The sequence below is a fragment of the Esox lucius genome, chromosome 5, assembly GCF_011004845.1.
Source record: "Esox lucius isolate fEsoLuc1 chromosome 5, fEsoLuc1.pri, whole genome shotgun sequence".
NCBI lineage: Eukaryota > Metazoa > Chordata > Actinopteri > Esociformes > Esocidae > Esox > Esox lucius.
Window position 1 is genome coordinate 20,945,001 of NC_047573.1, and position 17,175 is coordinate 20,962,175.

The 17,175-nt window shown below is 40.3% G+C and overlaps 3 protein-coding genes across 4 annotated transcripts; 2 read left to right on the forward strand and 1 right to left on the reverse strand.

The window, feature by feature from the left end:
• Positions 1-1,593: 1,593 nt before the first annotated feature.
• On the reverse strand, positions 1,594-10,004 carry phf10 (PHD finger protein 10). 2 transcript variants are annotated; one of them, XM_010888694.3, is made up of 12 exons: positions 9,803-10,004; positions 9,241-9,347; positions 8,932-9,062; positions 8,687-8,770; positions 8,427-8,551; positions 8,065-8,214; positions 7,787-7,896; positions 7,540-7,684; positions 7,236-7,379; positions 2,932-3,040; positions 2,512-2,700; positions 1,594-1,923 (listed from the first exon to the last, which is right to left on the reverse strand). In XM_010888694.3, exons 1-12 carry the CDS (start codon positions 9,869-9,871, stop codon positions 1,826-1,828), a joined length of 1,461 nt encoding a protein of 486 aa, XP_010886996.1. In that variant the 5' UTR covers positions 9,872-10,004; the 3' UTR covers positions 1,594-1,825. The 2 variants fall into 2 exon arrangements, with proteins under 2 accessions (XP_010886996.1, XP_010886995.1); XM_010888693.3 differs by having other exon boundaries at positions 9,794-10,004.
• Positions 10,005-10,133: 129 nt separating this feature from the next.
• Positions 10,134-13,189, forward strand: psmb1 (proteasome 20S subunit beta 1). Its single transcript, NM_001303674.1, has 6 exons — positions 10,134-10,330; positions 10,675-10,782; positions 11,049-11,130; positions 11,281-11,410; positions 11,530-11,636; positions 12,889-13,189. Exons 1-6 carry the CDS (start codon positions 10,230-10,232, stop codon positions 13,072-13,074), a joined length of 714 nt encoding a protein of 237 aa, NP_001290603.1. The 5' UTR covers positions 10,134-10,229; the 3' UTR covers positions 13,075-13,189.
• A 406-nt stretch (positions 13,190-13,595) lies between these two features.
• tbp (TATA box binding protein) lies at positions 13,596-16,863 on the forward strand. The gene is made up of 8 exons (XM_010888696.4): positions 13,596-13,721; positions 14,259-14,463; positions 14,591-14,925; positions 15,089-15,176; positions 15,344-15,435; positions 15,524-15,691; positions 15,796-15,890; positions 15,980-16,863. Exons 2-8 carry the CDS (start codon positions 14,413-14,415, stop codon positions 16,057-16,059), a joined length of 909 nt encoding a protein of 302 aa, XP_010886998.1. The 5' UTR covers positions 13,596-13,721; positions 14,259-14,412; the 3' UTR covers positions 16,060-16,863.
• The last annotated feature ends 312 nt before the right edge of the window (positions 16,864-17,175 follow it).

The following is a 17,175-nucleotide window of genomic DNA, read 5'->3' on the forward strand; positions in this document are numbered from 1 at the left end:
GGTCTAACGACTTGGCAACAGGAGATCATTACACCACCCAGCCTATTCTCAATGAGAGTCAAAACAGCAGAGGGGCCTTTTCATTTAAAACTCCTAATGGGTTTGTATTTTCCATGAGCTTGCCTGATTAATAATTGATAGATAATAACAAGTGATCCAGTGTTTGTTATGAACCATGGGGGAGAAGCTTGAGAAGGCATGGGGCTAGAGGACACAGGGAGCAGCGGTGTGGAGGCTCCCACAGAAAGCAAGGGACCACTCACATCCACAAGCTGTCATCTTCCTTCTGAGAAGTGCAGCTGGCCTCATGTTTTATTTGATGACCAATTGTGTAGAAGTCCAATTACACACGGAAGTCTGGTAATCCATCAAATAAAATTGTACTTTTACGTCTTTTTATAGTGTCCCAGAGTCTGGGCAAAATATCCTGTCATAGGGAACATGGTGCTGAATATATCATTCATATCTAAGGGAAAGGTTTGGCAGACTGCTATAAAACATCAACAGTATCAACAGTTTGACTTGTTTTGCGGCAAATGATAAAGTTAGAGTGTGTTGACATGTACAGTGAACAAAAAAGAATAGTTGCTCATTTCCAAATAAGAGAATTCCAAAACAAAACTGTCAAAGTTGCATATATTGGCTTATGGCTTGGGATAATTCCTTCACAGAAAATTGGTTAGGAGGGGAGTTCCACGACATTATGAAAGGTTCATTATTTCCCAAATACAAAAGACAAACTAATATGAACTTTGTGGCAAACCTTCAACAGTAAGTACAATTTAAGCTATTTGAATATGTAAACAAATAGGACGTTCTCAATATTTTCATTTCAACTTGAGACATTGCAGGACACCATATGCAGCTCTGACAACAGCTCTTGCCTCCCATCTAGTGGTAACATGGGTTTAAAGATCAGCAGGTTTTTTACTACACTCCGCCTTCATACCCGGTTACCCTCTTCAAGCCACAATTACACAAAGGGCCTTATTTCAATTAATAGCCGATACCTACCTTGCAAATGGGAGGGAAATTTATACAAACGCACAAAAGAACAAGGCTGGCTCGAGTTATGTTGACTGACCCGGCTGTGGAGTAGAACCCTCTGTCAGCCAAGCGGGGAGCAGTCCCATGCGGATCGCTGCCGTGCCCCACAGCCCGTTGTACTGCACCGTCCCCTATCAGATGACAGGGCCCTGCACGCACCTGTCATGTCGTCCTACCTTGGAGCCACGTGCCATCTGCTATGACTTCACAGCATCGCCAAGGACAGGTGCAAACTCTCACCTGGATAGAGCTATTCAACTCAGGGGACACGGCCTCCAGGTGACTAATTGTTAGCACTTAAGACAGCCATTGTTAAAAAATGCATGAGGACCGGTTAACAACCAAGCAGTAGCGCACTGTGTGCCAGGTTGTGGTGCCCGGGGTTACAGACGCTCCATGTAACATGTGGTCAATTGAGAGATCTGTTGTAATGGTCAGCAGTATTAATGAAAACTAGTTGCCACTACTTCGACAAGCTGTTGTTGGGGAAGATTGACAGGAACAGTATTTCAGGGGAGATAATCTGGTCAAAATATAACATTTGGGTGGTCATGGATTGATTCTTTTATTGGCAAAAAAAACAAATACAACATTTTGGTCACAATGAAAATTACAAATTTAACTGAGCAAAAAGAAAATCTATATATATACACACACACACACACACAATTACAAAAATGTATCAACAGAATTTTAGCACAAAGGTACAAATAGTATCAAAACACTTGTTTGCATTTGAGGACAGGCTTGTTAATTTGATCAATGTCTCCTCTGCATTCTATTTATGGGCAGATTTAGACTTGTGGGGGGGTTTTGTTCTACCTTTTTTCTTCGGGGTTAAAAACTCCTTGTTGCAACACTCACAAACCCAACAACCTGGGAACAAAAAATAAACAAATGTTATATGTTACATATTAGACTAGATCCACATCAAACCCATTTGGAAAATGGCATATATAAAGCACTTTCCATTTAATGTGCAACTATGCTAATTATACCAAATTGAGGTAACAAACATGTCAGCCTTGTAAAAAGAATATAAAAAAAGACTTTAGCAATTTTCACCACAAGCAGAAATAAATGGCTAAGTTGTCTAAGCTTATAATGTTTTATGTTGGTTTTGCTCAAATAAATGACTACAAAACTCCATAAAAGACAAGAATACTATGACACAAAACAAGCAGGAGTTCTCCATTTACAGAGAAGCCCACAGACCTGGGCCAGAGAGAAGCCCACAGACCTGGGCCAGAGAGAAGCCCACAGACCTGGGCCAGAGAGAAGCCCACAGACCTGGGCCAGAGAGAAGCCCACAGACCTGGGCCAGAGAGAAGCCCACAGACCTGGGCCAGAGAGAAGCCCACAGACCTGGGCCAGAGAGAAGCCCACAGACCTGGGCCAGAGAGAAGCCCACAGACCTGGGCCAGAGAGAAGCCCACAGACCTGGGCCAGAGAGGGGCAGCTCACCCAGAGGGATGGAGTCCATGCCTACACAGAAGGTGTGAAAGCCCCGGTCACACTTGTCACAAAACATCATCTGCTCCTCATGGTGTGGCTGCTCACATACTGTGCACGTTTTACACTCCATGCACTGCCATGGGTAGGTCTTAATCAGGCCCACAAGCCCCTCACTCATATCCAGGCAGGATGGGTGACCTGAGAGACAGGAGAAACATACAAACATACATAGACACAGGGCATCGCTCTCACCATAGCACAAATCCAAAACATAGCATATTCCCATCTTGGGATAAGAACTAATTAAGCAAACAAACATTGTTTAAATACAGTATTTTGGGTGTCTAAAATAATTAAAAAGCAATTATCTTGTAAATGTAAGCTAGTGTTGCTCGCTGGATTTTAAAAACCAACAGAAATTCCACTTACCGCTGTTTCTACACTGTGAGCAGTGAATGAGAGCTTCTGGCTTTCCTTTCTTGCTGGACTCCTTACCCTTCTGGCAAATGCCACATATAGCATTGGGTATGACCTTAGGCTGCAAGGGCAGAACAATGCTATAAAAACCACAGCAACAAGGCCTTGTGTGCCATATGACACAGGGCGTCTGGGCAACACAAATTACCATATTATAAGTCGCAATACGTGATAATGGAAATTATTTTACTAACCATCAATCTAATTTATCAGGTTCTTCAGAAGGCGCTTCATCAAATGATGAATGACTATGAAAAGCATATTATCTAATTTTGAGAATCGCCCATATAGAAGGACCATTCATTTGCTTGTACTGATCATTGTATATTAGGGGGACAGGGAGACGATGACACTTGACACAACATTTCCAAAGGCAAACACCAAGAGGTGAGGCTGACTTAACGGTTTCTGTGCCAGAGTATCCCCCATGTGTTGCATATCACAGGTTTAACACTTAAAATACCTTGAGGGCAATGAGGGGTTCCGGTTCCCACCAATAGTTGTCACACAGTTATTAGGCAATTAGCCAGGGTCATTTCTTACATGAGGACTTGGTGTTGCCAACAATTAAAACTTCTTTGAACAATCTATTTGTTTGAAATCTTTATTTCAATGTTTAACTGTGGTCAAGTGTCTAAATACTGCCATATCAAAGGGGTTTCCTACATAAAAAGTACGTGACTGGATAATAGCAGTGAATGTCTTTCTAGGAAAACAAACCAACCAAACAAGTGGGAGACTGAACCGGAGGTTAGAGACACACAATAAAATGACATTGCTATTTGAATATAAGACATTTTCACAGAAAGAGGGGTGCCAGCTAAACTAGCTGAACCAAGACTTATCCAAAAGAAAGGACTCATACTCAACAGGGATAGCTACATACCATTGCACTGAAATCAAACATGTAAAACATACAACATTCTAAAAGATGGAAAAAAACAAGCCAGGGTCAGATTGAACTTTAAAGGATCAACATAAACTGTACCTACTTTGGCACACAGTATGCACAAATAATAGGGGTGACAAGCGCGAAATCAATTTGGAGGACATAGCCCATGAACAGGTTCATGAAAACCATCATCATCATCATCATCTATTTACAAAATGTCAAATCACTTGGTGATTTCATCTGTAAAAGCATCATTTACTTGGTGATTTCATCTGTAAAAGCATCATTTACTTGGTGCAAAAAATAAATAAATCAAGGCTACATAGTCTGTTGGGCTTCAGATTGCTAACTCTGTAGCGCGCCACCACAACATTACGTGGATAATATTCATTTAAAAGATTTCCACAGTGCATAAAAGTCACAGGAAAGTAAGGCCAAGTTAGTATTAAATTGCCAAGACGTCTGACTTTTAAGTCAAATAGTGCATTGATGTTATGTAGTTAGTTTGGATTTTAAAAAAATAAACATGACTATACCTGTTAGTGAGAAATAATTTTTCTTTGTATATTTCAGTTCAATATAAAATGAGTCAGTTACATTCCCTTAGGTCACATGCTGACTGGTAACGTAACAGATGGGATCCACAACAATCCATAACCAATGCTAAAGTAATTATGTACGACATGGAGTTCTTGGTGCTACCTAAAGCCAAGCTATATTTGTGCTTACTACTATTGCTGCTGTTTTCCAAATAAACTGTGACACATACTGCCATTGCAGTGAGAAGAATTAGAGGAAGTTGCCGGATTGACAGAAGGTAGATCATGTTGATCCTGGAAATGCCATACTTTCATCAAATAATTTAAAAATAACAACAATGAGGATAATGAAAGCAACAAAGCCAACATATAGAACCTGTATTAACAGGACACTGGCACAGTGACATTGTGTTCTCCAGTCTTAAAACAAACAAAGAACAGTCGGCAAGGTTATATCAAACAACTGTTTGGTAACAACAGAATAACGGCACAGGAATACTGCATTAAAAGCATGGATTATACCTATGTACACTGAGACATGACTTATAAACATTCAAACACTCAAGTATTACCGTCATTATAGTGCTACTAGCCTATCAGATTAAATGTAGGCCGTGGCTGCAGATCCAGCTTATTTTTATGCTTTTGTATATAAAGTATATTTCTTAATGCTTTATGGGACAGTAGAGTGGGGAACAAACGTTTTTACTGAATGAGCAGTGGGCCAGGTTCAAACCTATGTTGCAAAACTCCATAGTACATTGCAAATGTCTTACACCTGAAAATCAAACTGAAGTTATATCTATATCTATATCTATATATCTATATCTATATATCTATATATATCTATATATATATATCTATATATATACACACACACACACACATCTACTTTAATTCTTTATCTTTTTTTAACTTTCTACCCAATAAATGGCTTTAGTTTGACTTTCAGGTGCTTTTTGCACAGTACCTGTGTACACTGGAGGCAGCAGATCCCTCTGGATCCAGCCAGGCTGCCAGATCCCTTGGACTAGAGATCCCTCTGGATCTAACCAGGCTACCAGATCCCTTGGACAAGAGATCCCTCTGGATCCAACCAGGCTACCAGATCAATGACTAGAGATCCCTCTGGATCCAACCAGGCAACCAGATCCCTTGGACTAGAGATCCCTCTGTATCCAACCAGGCTACCAGATCCCTTGGACTATAGATCCCTCTGGATCCAACCAGGCTACCAGATCCCTTGGACTAGAGATCCCTCTGGATCAAACTAGGCTACCAGATCCCTTGGACTAGAGATCCTGACACTTCTGCCAATGTTTCTTCACATTTGTTATTTACATAGGTACTGCTCAAACTGTTTCTCAATTGTCTCCTTTCTTAACACACTTCAACAAATTTGTCAAAATGGGGATGTGCCCGGTCCTCCTCTTATTATTAAACAGTCAAAATAACAAACATCCAAAAATAAGCGGATGTGTTCAGTAGGCCAATTTAGGATAAAACTGTCCTTTGCAGAAGACAGATGCAGTCAACACTTCACACTGGTGCAAAACCTTCTGCATATTAATAACAGCTGGAAATGTATGATAATGTAGTACTAGGAATTATGTTGCCATTTCATACCCTGAGTTTCTCAAAAAGAACACTATGTTTACTGCTTGTCTGCCCTCTCCAATGTTTGATATAATAATGAAAGCTCATTGTGTTTAAATCGCAATTTAGACTGCTAGTCTTTGTCCTGCTTCTGACATTTAACTCTAAATTTGACTGCCTAAATTATGGATTGGTGAAAAACAATCTGCTTATAATAAGGCCACAACTGTTTCACTATTCATTTATCTAGACTTTTCAATGAATGGCACATTACAGAAAGATAGGATCTTTCGACTGGACAAAGATCAGCAAAAAGCCGGATCTGCAGCCGCTCCATAAAATGTATGCATCTTATAAACTCTATATCATAACAATGTTTAAAAACAATTAGTCTAGCAGCCAAAAATTCTGCTCACTTGTCTTAATAGTCTGTTGACAAGTAGACAGAAGAGGTATATTTAAGACATTCAAAGAATAGGATAAAAATGTACAAGTCTATAGTACAAATAAAAAGTGCAGAGAAGAAAAAAAGTCTCAGATGTGAAATAAAACTAGAGCTGGGCGATATGGCCAAAATATGATAACAATAGATTTTCTAAAAAAGGTTTCTGTATTTGGCCATAATTTATTTTTCTGAATAAATCTGTATTTTTATGAGTATTGTGTGACCCTAGGATGGATACTGACTCGAAGATTAATTATATTTAATTTTAACTGGCTTTCCAATTTGCACTTTATCAAAATACAATTCAAAATTGCATATGGATTCTCAATATCGCCCAGCCCCAAAACCAACTACTCAAAAATGTTATTGCTTATTAAGTCTGATATAGAACCAACAGAAATTAACCATTCGGTTAGTGGGTTCACAACAAACTGGACCAAGTGGAAGAGGGAAGGCGAATCAAGTCCCATTAACTTGAGTGTTACCCCCAGAGATAACTATTGTCACTTTGTGCATGGAGAGAATAGGAGAGAGAGGAAAAGAGGAGAGGAAAAAGAAACCGCAGGAGAGAAGAGTGAAAGAGAAATAAACAGGAAGAGAGAGAGGGAAAGAGGAGAGAGAGAAAAAAAAGAATGTGTGAGAGATAGGACTGACATTGCCAGACACTGGGATGGGACAAAGGAGGCTCTCTCTACTGAAAGTGCTGAAGAAGCTGGAAGGGGTGTCGGAGTAGGGGAAAGGAGAGAAGTGCTGTTTGAGAAAGTCAGGGGCTTTTTTCTTCTACCTTGTACCCAGGGACAGATTTGTGTTGATTGGGGCGTAGGGTGGCATCTTTAGCTGGGGTGGACGCTCTGTCCTTGGCCTTGGCCTTTGACTGCATTCCGCTGTCCTGACTGTCCCCATCCGACGTGTTTCCAGAAGAACTGTCCTGTAGACACAACTCTGTTTACAACTGACCCATGCTGCGCAGAAGATCACTTTGAAGTCTTACAGGGCATCTCTAAGCATTTACAGCCAACGCAGGACTACAACAGGTCGGCCACTCAAAAGAAAAGGGGTAAAGATGGCCGCAGAAGCCAGTTCCTTACGGAATGTTTCTTTCCCTCCTCCCTCTTGTTGTCTTCCGCGTCATCAGAGTCTCCATCGCTTTCCAGGGCAGGCAGCTCAGGGTCCAGGGGAGGCTCAAACAGGGCCGTGTTCAGGGGCAGGTAGCGCAGTTCGTTGGGAGAGTACCTGTATCAGACAAAGGATCAGCAATACATCAGCTAATCAAATATCCTTAAATGGTCGGGAATCGCAGGCATGAAGGCTTATGTTCGGGACAGTAAACCGTACCTTTTGTAATAATCCTGGAACTGCCCAGGGATGAGGGCCACTGGATAGGGTCCGGTTTTGGTTCTCTCGGGGGGAAGGACTTTATACCTCCTTTGGGGTACTTGGATAATCTGTTGAAAACTTACAGTTCAAACCTTCACTCTCTCCATAACAAGTTCAATTCCACATAAAAACAACCTTAGCAGCATATCCACACATAACCATGAGCGTGATCTTACACATAGATGTTCAACATATAAATGGACTAGCATACATTTTTAGGCAAGGTGTTAACTTACGTGTGTCTGAAGGTCAAAATAAGCCCTTCTCTCTTCCATCCTTTCCCTGTTGAAATTACTGTTGAACTCAGCAGCTTTCTTAGCAGCTTTCTTTATGTACTCTGGCACTTTACTGGCTTCAACCTTCTGAGGGTTTTGTTGTTGCATTTTCTAGGAGACAGAGGAAAAACGTTTAGCACACAACATAATGAATAACCATGTCAACTGTAAATGTGCTGAGAATAAAATATGAAAGGGGAACTCAAGTTCAGCATCGACATCATTTATTTTTTAAAGAATAATAATGTGCAAACTCAAACCTGTAACTGACTCAACTAAAATGGGTCCATGTAGCTGAGTATACTAACATTTGCATTACTTACAGAGTACTCTTTTGCTATCCTTTGGCGCTCCCGCTCTTGGAGAATGACAGAATACTCAGCATGTTTGCCTGGGTACTCCTTGATCATCAAATCAATTACTTCATCACTTCGCAAAGCAGTCAGGCCTGAAAAAACAGATTCACAATGAATGAACTTCCATCATTTCAAATAAAAGAGTAGCATAATTCACTAAAAATACTACTGAGAAAAATCAAAGCTCTGCCTGATTATGCAGAAACTACATATTTGTCAGTTCTCACCCAAGGTGCACTGGGTCTCTGTGATAACATTTTGTTCCCTCAGATAAAGCTTCTCTTTGTGGGAGAGATCTCTCCTTTCCAAATCTTAAAAAAATACATTAAAAAAGGATAATATGAAAGTGTACTCCAGGCAGTGACAACATTACAAACAAAACATTTAATATATATATTTCATTTATAAAAACATTAAGACCCTGACCTTCAATCCTTAATTCTATTAAGATTAAAATGTTCACTCATATTACCTGGATATTTTCGCTTGAATGAAGTGACTCCCAGATATTCACTGACTTGTTCTTGCAACATGTAGTACTCCCCGCTGCCATCTGAGGGCCACCTGTACTCAGTCAGATTTTCTGCTGAGAAGTATGTGGGCCTGGGGAGAAGCATGTATGACTAGAAGGTTTACAACAGGTAAACGTTCAATGTAACCTAGGTTTGAAAGAGTGACTCAATGTAACTGGAGACTCAGTGTTTGTAAAACTGAATGGTCGTGGGCAATCAAAAACAAATAAAGAAAATGTTTGTTTATGATTTTAAATATGACCACATACCCAAGTTCCTGACTGGAAGTATCACAACTTCTGGAACTGTCACCTGAACCCATGCGCCGCCTTTTCGGAGCTTGACTGCCATCGTTTGACACTTCTTCAATGTCATCCTAAAATATTGAATGCAGTTGGAATCTACATAACACCTAATAACAAAAATACTAGGTAACGCTTTAGCTCATTGACTCCATATGTTAGCCATATGTCGTTAGTTAACGGGTAATGTAGACAGCTAGCTAGACAACATAGACTTGGATAGTGCTGGAGTGGACTGACGACGTACTACTAAAACACTAGTTGGCTAACTAACGTTATGTTAACTAGTTAACACAACCGCCAGAGTTTCATAAGGATACCTATAAATACTGCATGCTATAAATAGCATGCAATTTAATTGTGTCTAACAAACGAAGCGGCGGAAGGTTGAATGAAACAAAAGAGTCAGAGGTTGATGGTGTTGCTAGCTAAGCATCAAGCTAAGTTAGCTAGCATCTTGTTTTCACCAGGCACCCAATTTACTAACATGTACGTATACATTCTGTTACGCTATATTTACCAAATGTACCTTTACAGACTGCGCTCCCGGGGTTGCAGGGTTGCTATCACAAGGTCTGGGTTGGAAAACAGTAGCCATGTTTTTCAGGACTACTAACTACTGTAACTACAGCAGCTTCCGAGATGCAAACGTAGAGAAATAATGTTACCGACTGGAAACAACAAAACGACTTACTGTTCCACAAACAACAGTTCCTATTGTAAAGTGAACGTATAACCACTGGAGGCGGTAAAGGACCACTCCAGCTAGTTATGTACTGGGAATAATTTTTGACATCGTGCTAGTGGGTGGTAGCAAAGTGAACGTTTGTTTGGCTGGTTGTAGAAGAAGAAGCATATCCGTCCGCCATATTGCAGTGATACAGCGAGATTTCCCACTTGTCTTGAGTGAGCTGAAGACGTACGATATTTAGCTAGTTTCCTCATCAACCGGCATAATGTTTGCTACACAAGTCCATGGAGATAATGGTAAAATGAAGGAGTATCACTACACTGGACCAGTAGAGCACCGGTTCTCTCCCTATTCATTCAATGGAGGGTATGTATTATCAATTTCCAAGTAGTATAGTTAGCCAGCCAACATTAGCAAATGTTAGTAAGCTAATGTGAGCTATTACCTTTCTTCCAACGACGTTTGCTAGCTTTTTAGGTTATAATAAATGATATGTTGTAATGTACAATTAGTTTATAACTAACTAGTTATGCGTTTAGCTATGTAACCGTAGTCAACAACATACTAAGTTAGCCAGGTCATTATAGTATAGTACTGTTTGGTTTCGATCTCAGATCGCTAAAGGAAGCTAAGTTACAGATACTAACTAAATGAAGACGCGAACAAGCTGCCGGTACTGTATCAGTGCTGATTCGTGTTTGTGTTTCCAGGACTGTGCTTGCTGTTGCTGGTGAAGACTTTGCCATTGTTGCTTCAGACACTCGCCTGAGTGAAGGCTATTCAATCCACAGCCGTGACTCTCCAAAATGCTACAAGTTGTAAGTCCAGTACATAACACTTAAGTTTGAATGCAGACTTGGATGTGTGTGGACCCCTGAAATAGTAGTTGCAGTTTGAGCAACAGTTAAGTCCCACCTTTGTTCATTCCTGTAAATACATTTGAGGGGTGAGGAGACAGATTGCACTAAATGCAAATTAATTAAACTGCATTTAATACTGTTTGATCACGTCTTAACACATGTTCATCAGTATTCAGAAACGAAATTACATTGTAAAAACGCAATGTTTGTTCCATTTCTTACAGGACTGATACAACTGTCATAGGTTGTAGTGGATTCCATGGAGATTGCTTGACACTTACCAAAATCATTGATGCAAGACTAAAGGTGCATTCATATTGTCCTTGATACTTACTTTCACTTTCTTTCATCATTTTTACTTTCTAAATAGTTAGCTTAGAGAGTTTATGGCATACCAGAAAATGCTGTATAACTTTACTCATGAATCTATTTTCAATTGTAAACATACATTTTTAGATGTACAAGCACTCCAACAACAAGAGCATGACAAGTGGAGCCATTGCAGCCATGCTGTCAACTATCCTGTATGGTAGAAGGTTCTTCCCCTACTATGTGTATAACATCATTGGTGGCCTGGATGAGGAGGGTATGTCTCCTGATCTACTTTTACAGAATTGTCCATATGTGTACGGTATTCAGTGTTTATGTCCACTTTTACTCCTTTTTTCTTCAAACTTAATTTGATTGATTTTGCTTTATTTTTAGGTCGAGGAGCTGTGTACAGTTTTGATCCAGTGGGATCTTACCAGAGAGACACATATAAAGCTGGAGGCTCAGCAAGTGCAATGCTGCAACCTCTGCTTGACAACCAGGTTACTAAATTATTTGGTATTAGTTCAGCATCACTGATTGTTTCACCTCTTTTCAGTCATTTTAATGGAAAACCTACTCTACTGTGCACACTGTTCGCTTGCTCAACTCACAAATGGCTCAATCTCTGGCGAGATGTCACTTGGGTGGGGTGTCTTCCTAATTTGTTCCTGCAATAACCAGTCAACCATTTACCATAGGGGAAACATAATTCTCCACAATAGGCTCTGTGCACAAGCGTATGGACGAACTTCCGCTTTAGCCAGATGTCGGCATATCATTTTCCGGTTTACTTAAGGTGATCACTCGCGTCGCCCAAAATTTCAGTTTTTAGTAGATGTCTCAAAGACCTGCCTAAAATAAGCATTAGTGATGTCCATCGAATTGTTGATGTCTGGTCCCCTGCTCCAACAAGCAAGCGGAACAAGGGATTCAAACTCTACGTATCCAGTTATCTGCACAACTACGAGGGTAAGTAGTTTACTGTGGTGTGCCGGCCGGCTATCGGCTGTTCCTTTTTAGTGTAGTATTAGGCAGGACAATAGAACGCATAAAAATTCACCCTAGCCTCAAAAACGGCAAAAGGATGCTGGCTGAGCTTGTTGTGAGTTTAGCTGTTTACTAATACGGATTAATATTAGTAAGTAAACCGGAAACTGCAATAGTTCCTCACTACGCTGGCGCACAGAGTCTATTATTAAGTATTTATGATTTGTGTGACTCCACTACTAAAAATGTATTACATGTCAACACAATGCCAACTCAATGATTTGTCAATGTTCAAATAGCAATTTACTTAGTTTTATGTCATGCATGTATCAATCACCGGTATCAATGATCTCAACGGTCTCTGAAACATTCTTCCATGTATCCATTTTTAGAATTGTATCTCTATCTGAAGCCAGAAAAGCATAAACATTTCTTCTCGTCCATTTTTTTCGCTAGCGAGCGAGTTTTAAGCTAGCGAGTAGAAAAAATGAACATCTACCCTGCCCTTGGTAGCCGCTGAACTCCGTCACTGCCCGCTCGCAGGAAATTAGCATAAAGTTGAACAATTCTGTCGCTTTGAGATTTTTGTCGCGGTGATTCGCTGGGTCTCGTTGGTAATGAATGGGAGCGTGCCTTTTTGTAGCGCTACCGAGCGGGCAGTGTACACGGCTTTTGACATTCTCTTTTCTAGTTTAGGACAAACCAGGTATTTGCTTCTGTATTCCCCCTTATTGTGTTTGTCTGTGCGTTTATATTCAAAATCAGATCGGATTCAAGAACATGGAGGGTGTGCAGCACTTGCCCCTGAGCCAGGAGAAGGCTCTGCAGCTGGTCAAAGATGTTTTCATATCCGCTGCTGAGAGAGATGTGTACACCGGGGATGCTCTCAGGATCTGCATCGTCACCAAGGATGGCATCAAGGAGGAGAACGTCCCTCTGAGGAAGGACTGAATGACATATTCCCGCTGCCATGTCAAGCTACTACTTTTGTCTGGATTTTTCATATTTTGGACTCATTGCCTGCTTTTCTTTTTACATTTATGTTGACAAATAAAAATGTTCCCAGTAGTTCCCTGTCTCGTGTTTTTTCAGTTTCCATTTTTATTAAACATTGCCAAGTAGTCTCAACAATCGTGTTAAAATGTACAATGAAAAACTATAGGCTTTAGGCCTCATTTTATTTTTGTTTAACCTAGGAAAATGACTTCATGGGAGATTGCAAGTCATGCATTCTCTTAACATGCAACCAGGAACATGCCAGGGATTATCTATCTGCTGCCACTGATGTAATGATGAGGGAGAAGTTCGGAGAGCATGTGCACTGGCCATATATCTCAATCTCTTAAGATACCAGAAAGACAACAAACCCAAACTCGTCTTCTTAACGGCCCTTTCCATACTACCGTTTGGTAAATTGTCTACTCTAGCCAGAGTAAACACGGATGAAATGTGAACGACAGACACAAGACGAACTTCAACACCGGAAGTAGTCATGCAACATGCCGGATGTCGCTGTTTTGTGCGAGTACATGAACCAGTGAAAGCAGTCTGCCAAAGAGGTTTAATGTGGCATTTTACAAAGTGAAGTTTGAGACCGGGTGAGTATTTGAAATATTTTCAGTCCCATTTCAATATAGAACACTCGCAACTTAATCCCTTAGTGAACAAACCAATAATCACTATTTTGTTTGTTGACATGCAAGCAATTAGCCACTGACTAGCCGCTAGTAATGTTACAGTACTACGCTAGCATGCTCAGTTCTTCACGTCGCCGAGTTTGAAGTTAGGCGTCATTTTCTCGCAAGACCGTGTTTAACATACATACACACACTTGCATGTGTTCCGTAAAAATGTGTTCATAATATATGGCAAATTTCGATTTAATTTAAATGCGTAAATGGTTAGTCGGGTTGAGAGACATTTTGCGCGCCACTAGGAAAGCGTTATTTGACTGAGTGCAAATGCTAAGCTATTTACCTATTTACCTAGCTAGTTGTCCTGTTTAGTTGCTTTAAGCTGCGTGTGATCAAATCGAGCTATTGATCAAGTTTTTATTGACTGCAGTGTTTCTTGTTGAGTTTCACGTCTCAGTATTTACTAGCAAGTATATTTTGTTGTTGTTTGCATTCTTTCAGGTTGAAAAGAGCAAGACAAGCGGTACGCTGCTACCTACAGTTTTAAAACACATGATTGTGTTCAAAATTACCAAATACAGAATTGCTCATAGGCCTCAGAGAATTTCTGGCCTCTAAGAAGGTCAACCAACTGTCCGCTTCATAACTTGAGGACATGGAGCAGAACAACAGTTTGCCTCCTTTCCAGGGTCTTGCCTCTCCTCAGGTAACACGTTTGGCTTACAGCAGGTTGCATGAGATGTTTTGGTAGTCAACAAGGAAACTGCCTTGTGGACATGTTTTTTTTTTATTCAACTAACCTAACCAAGGAATTGCTCTTTCATCCTTTAAAGGGGGCATTGACACCTGTGATGCCCATGTTCAGCCCCATGATGCCTTATGGCAGTGGTCTGACTCCCCAGCCTGTGACCAACACCAACAGCCTGTCTCTACTGGAAGAGCAGCAGCGACAACAACAACAACAGCAGCAGCAGCAGGCTTCCGCCCAGCAAAGTGGAATGCCAGGGGGTTCGGGACAGACACCCCAACTTTATCACTCCCAAACGGTCACCACCACCACATTGCCAGGAAACACCCCTCTCTACAATACTACACCATTAACCCCAATGACACCCATCACACCCGCTACACCTGCGTCAGAAAGTTCTGGGATCGTTCCACAGCTACAGTAAGAAAACAGCTAGTTCATTAAGATTCAGTAGCCATGTACTTCTTTTAAGCCGATAAAGATGAATGGGTATGTGCCCATAGTGATGGTTTAGATGGGGATCTGGCCATGTTCACGAGTATCTTTCACCCTGATTGCACGGTTTACTTTCCTCCCTTTTTAGGAACATTGTATCAACAGTGAATTTGGGCTGCAAACTTGACTTAAAAACCATTGCACTGCGAGCTAGAAATGCTGAGTACAACCCCAAAGTAAGCATATTATGTTATTCTTCATTTTTTCAAACTTTGTGACAAATGGGGTACTGCTAAACTGCAACTAAAATGGGCCATCAAGGCATGTTTCTTCAGGTCTGAGAATTCCCCACCAAGAAAGCTTTTCTATTGATGAATTTCACACAACTTCTCTTGTTATATAGCGATTTGCTGCTGTTATCATGAGAATACGAGAGCCAAGGACAACTGCACTTATCTTTAGCTCTGGAAAAATGGTGTGCACAGGAGCCAAAAGGTTAGTGAACTACACTTTTATTTAAGGATAGAAAAAACAAATGTAAACCTCTGTTTTAATCGATTCATATTCCCTCCTCTGTCTACAGTGAGGAGCAATCCCGTCTGGCAGCCAGGAAATACGCTAGAGTTGTACAGAAATTGGGTTTCCCCGCCAAATTTCTTGATTTCAAGATTCAAAACATGGTGGGCAGTTGTGATGTTAAATTCCCTATTCGGTTAGAGGGACTAGTGCTAACTCACCAGCAATTCAGCAGGTTAGTCAAATACATCTCCCTGAAATGGAAGCCTTTGAGTACTGACACGATTTGTGATTGGTTGTCTAATGTCATTCAGTTCTAAGGGCTAAAATCTTTTTCAGTTATGAACCAGAATTGTTCCCTGGGCTAATCTACAGAATGATCAAACCCAGAATTGTCCTGCTGATATTTGTTTCCGGCAAAGTTGTATTAACAGGTACGTTTTCTATTTTTTCCTAGAACCATGACGGGCATTTGTCCTTAAAAACATTATCATTGTTGTTGTTATTTGCTGTGTATTTCAAGGTGCAAAGGTGAGAGGAGAAATTTATGAAGCATTTGAAAACATCTACCCCATCTTGAAAGGATTCAGGAAGACAACGTAAATATTTATACCTGCAGTATTTTTTTTTCTTTTCTTTTTTATATATGTATAGTTGCAGGGGAATTTGCTCTGTTACTTTGGGACTCTGATTGGACCTGTACAGTTTAATCGACAAGTCAGGGACCCCTCCTATTCACCTTAATGGTGATTTTATACTAGGGGAAATGCTGTATTATAGCAGTTTTATTTGTTTTTAAATGACTCTTGCTTGTTATAAATGTGGCAGTCTTGATGGCTGTTTCTTTTCATTTAAGCATTTAGATTTTTCTGAAGTAGGTTTTATTGTTGATGTTATCCTACCATTTTTCAGTGCATGTTAGACCACACATTCCCAACAAATGGACATTCAAGATTCATAACATTATTCTTTCACTGTCTTTTATAATCATATTCATTGTTATATGAAGAAACCAGATTGTTACTTAAAATTGTGTTGAAAGGTTTGGCTTCCCATTATTTCTAAGATTTCTTGTATATTGTTTGGATTACATGTTGATACAATATTGTCTAGCCCTGAAGAGGTATCATAACATGGAGTGGAAGATTCATCTTGCAACCTTAGTGTGCGTCTGAAGAATGTTATTAGTTATGTACCTCAGAATACTTTCTCATTCAGTGTTTGTCCAATTTTAAGTGCGATTTAAGGAGTCATGTTTTAATGCTAGAAATAACAAACATTATACATACTGTATATTTGGTCAGCAATCTAAAGCCCGTGAAAGCACTGTCACAGTAAGTACTGTATGTTCTGGTTTTAAATATTATTTTACTACATTGTGCACAATTAAATGATCCCGCTCCTTAATTTGAAGTGTTTTGTCTTGGGGCTCCTAAGTTATGCAGCAGCATATCCCTGTCCTGATTTGGGAAAGGAGGGTTGAACACTTGTCTTGCAATGTCTTGTTCTAGCGACTCTTTGTGGCAGGTTGACTTAAGAACAGATGTCACGCTTTCATTTTTTCCCCTCCTTTCAAACCAGTTTGTTTTCAAGGTGGGACTTGATCATGTGACTGGAGTGCTACTTGGATGATATTTTCTGTTCTTGAGCTGACTGAAGTGCACAAACGGTTACGCCTGGTTGCTTCTGTATGTCACTTTGTATTAGGGTCTTCTAGAT

Bases quoted from the DNA above. Each gene is read 5' to 3' on its own strand.
- phf10 (XM_010888693.3), bottom strand. From the start codon at position 9,871: ATGGCTACTGTTTTCCAACCCAGACCTTGTGATAGCAACCCTGCAACC. The intron at 7,897-8,064 runs GTAAGTTAACAC...AGTTTTCAACAG, and splicing joins ATTTTGACCTTCAGACACAC to ATTATCCAAGTACCCCAAAG. The intron at 7,685-7,786 runs GTACGGTTTACT...TGTCTGATACAG, and splicing joins TTCCAGGATTATTACAAAAG to GTACTCTCCCAACGAACTGC.
- psmb1 (NM_001303674.1), top strand. From the start codon at position 10,230: ATGTTTGCTACACAAGTCCATGGAGATAATGGTAAAATGAAGGAGTAT. The intron at 10,331-10,674 runs GTATGTATTATC...TTGTGTTTCCAG, and splicing joins CCCTATTCATTCAATGGAGG to GACTGTGCTTGCTGTTGCTG. The intron at 11,131-11,280 runs GTGCATTCATAT...ATACATTTTTAG, and splicing joins TCATTGATGCAAGACTAAAG to ATGTACAAGCACTCCAACAA.
- tbp (XM_010888696.4), top strand. From the start codon at position 14,413: ATGGAGCAGAACAACAGTTTGCCTCCTTTCCAGGGTCTTGCCTCTCCT. The intron at 14,926-15,088 runs GTAAGAAAACAG...CTCCCTTTTTAG, and splicing joins GGGATCGTTCCACAGCTACA to GAACATTGTATCAACAGTGA. The intron at 15,436-15,523 runs GTTAGTGAACTA...CTCTGTCTACAG, and splicing joins GTGTGCACAGGAGCCAAAAG to TGAGGAGCAATCCCGTCTGG.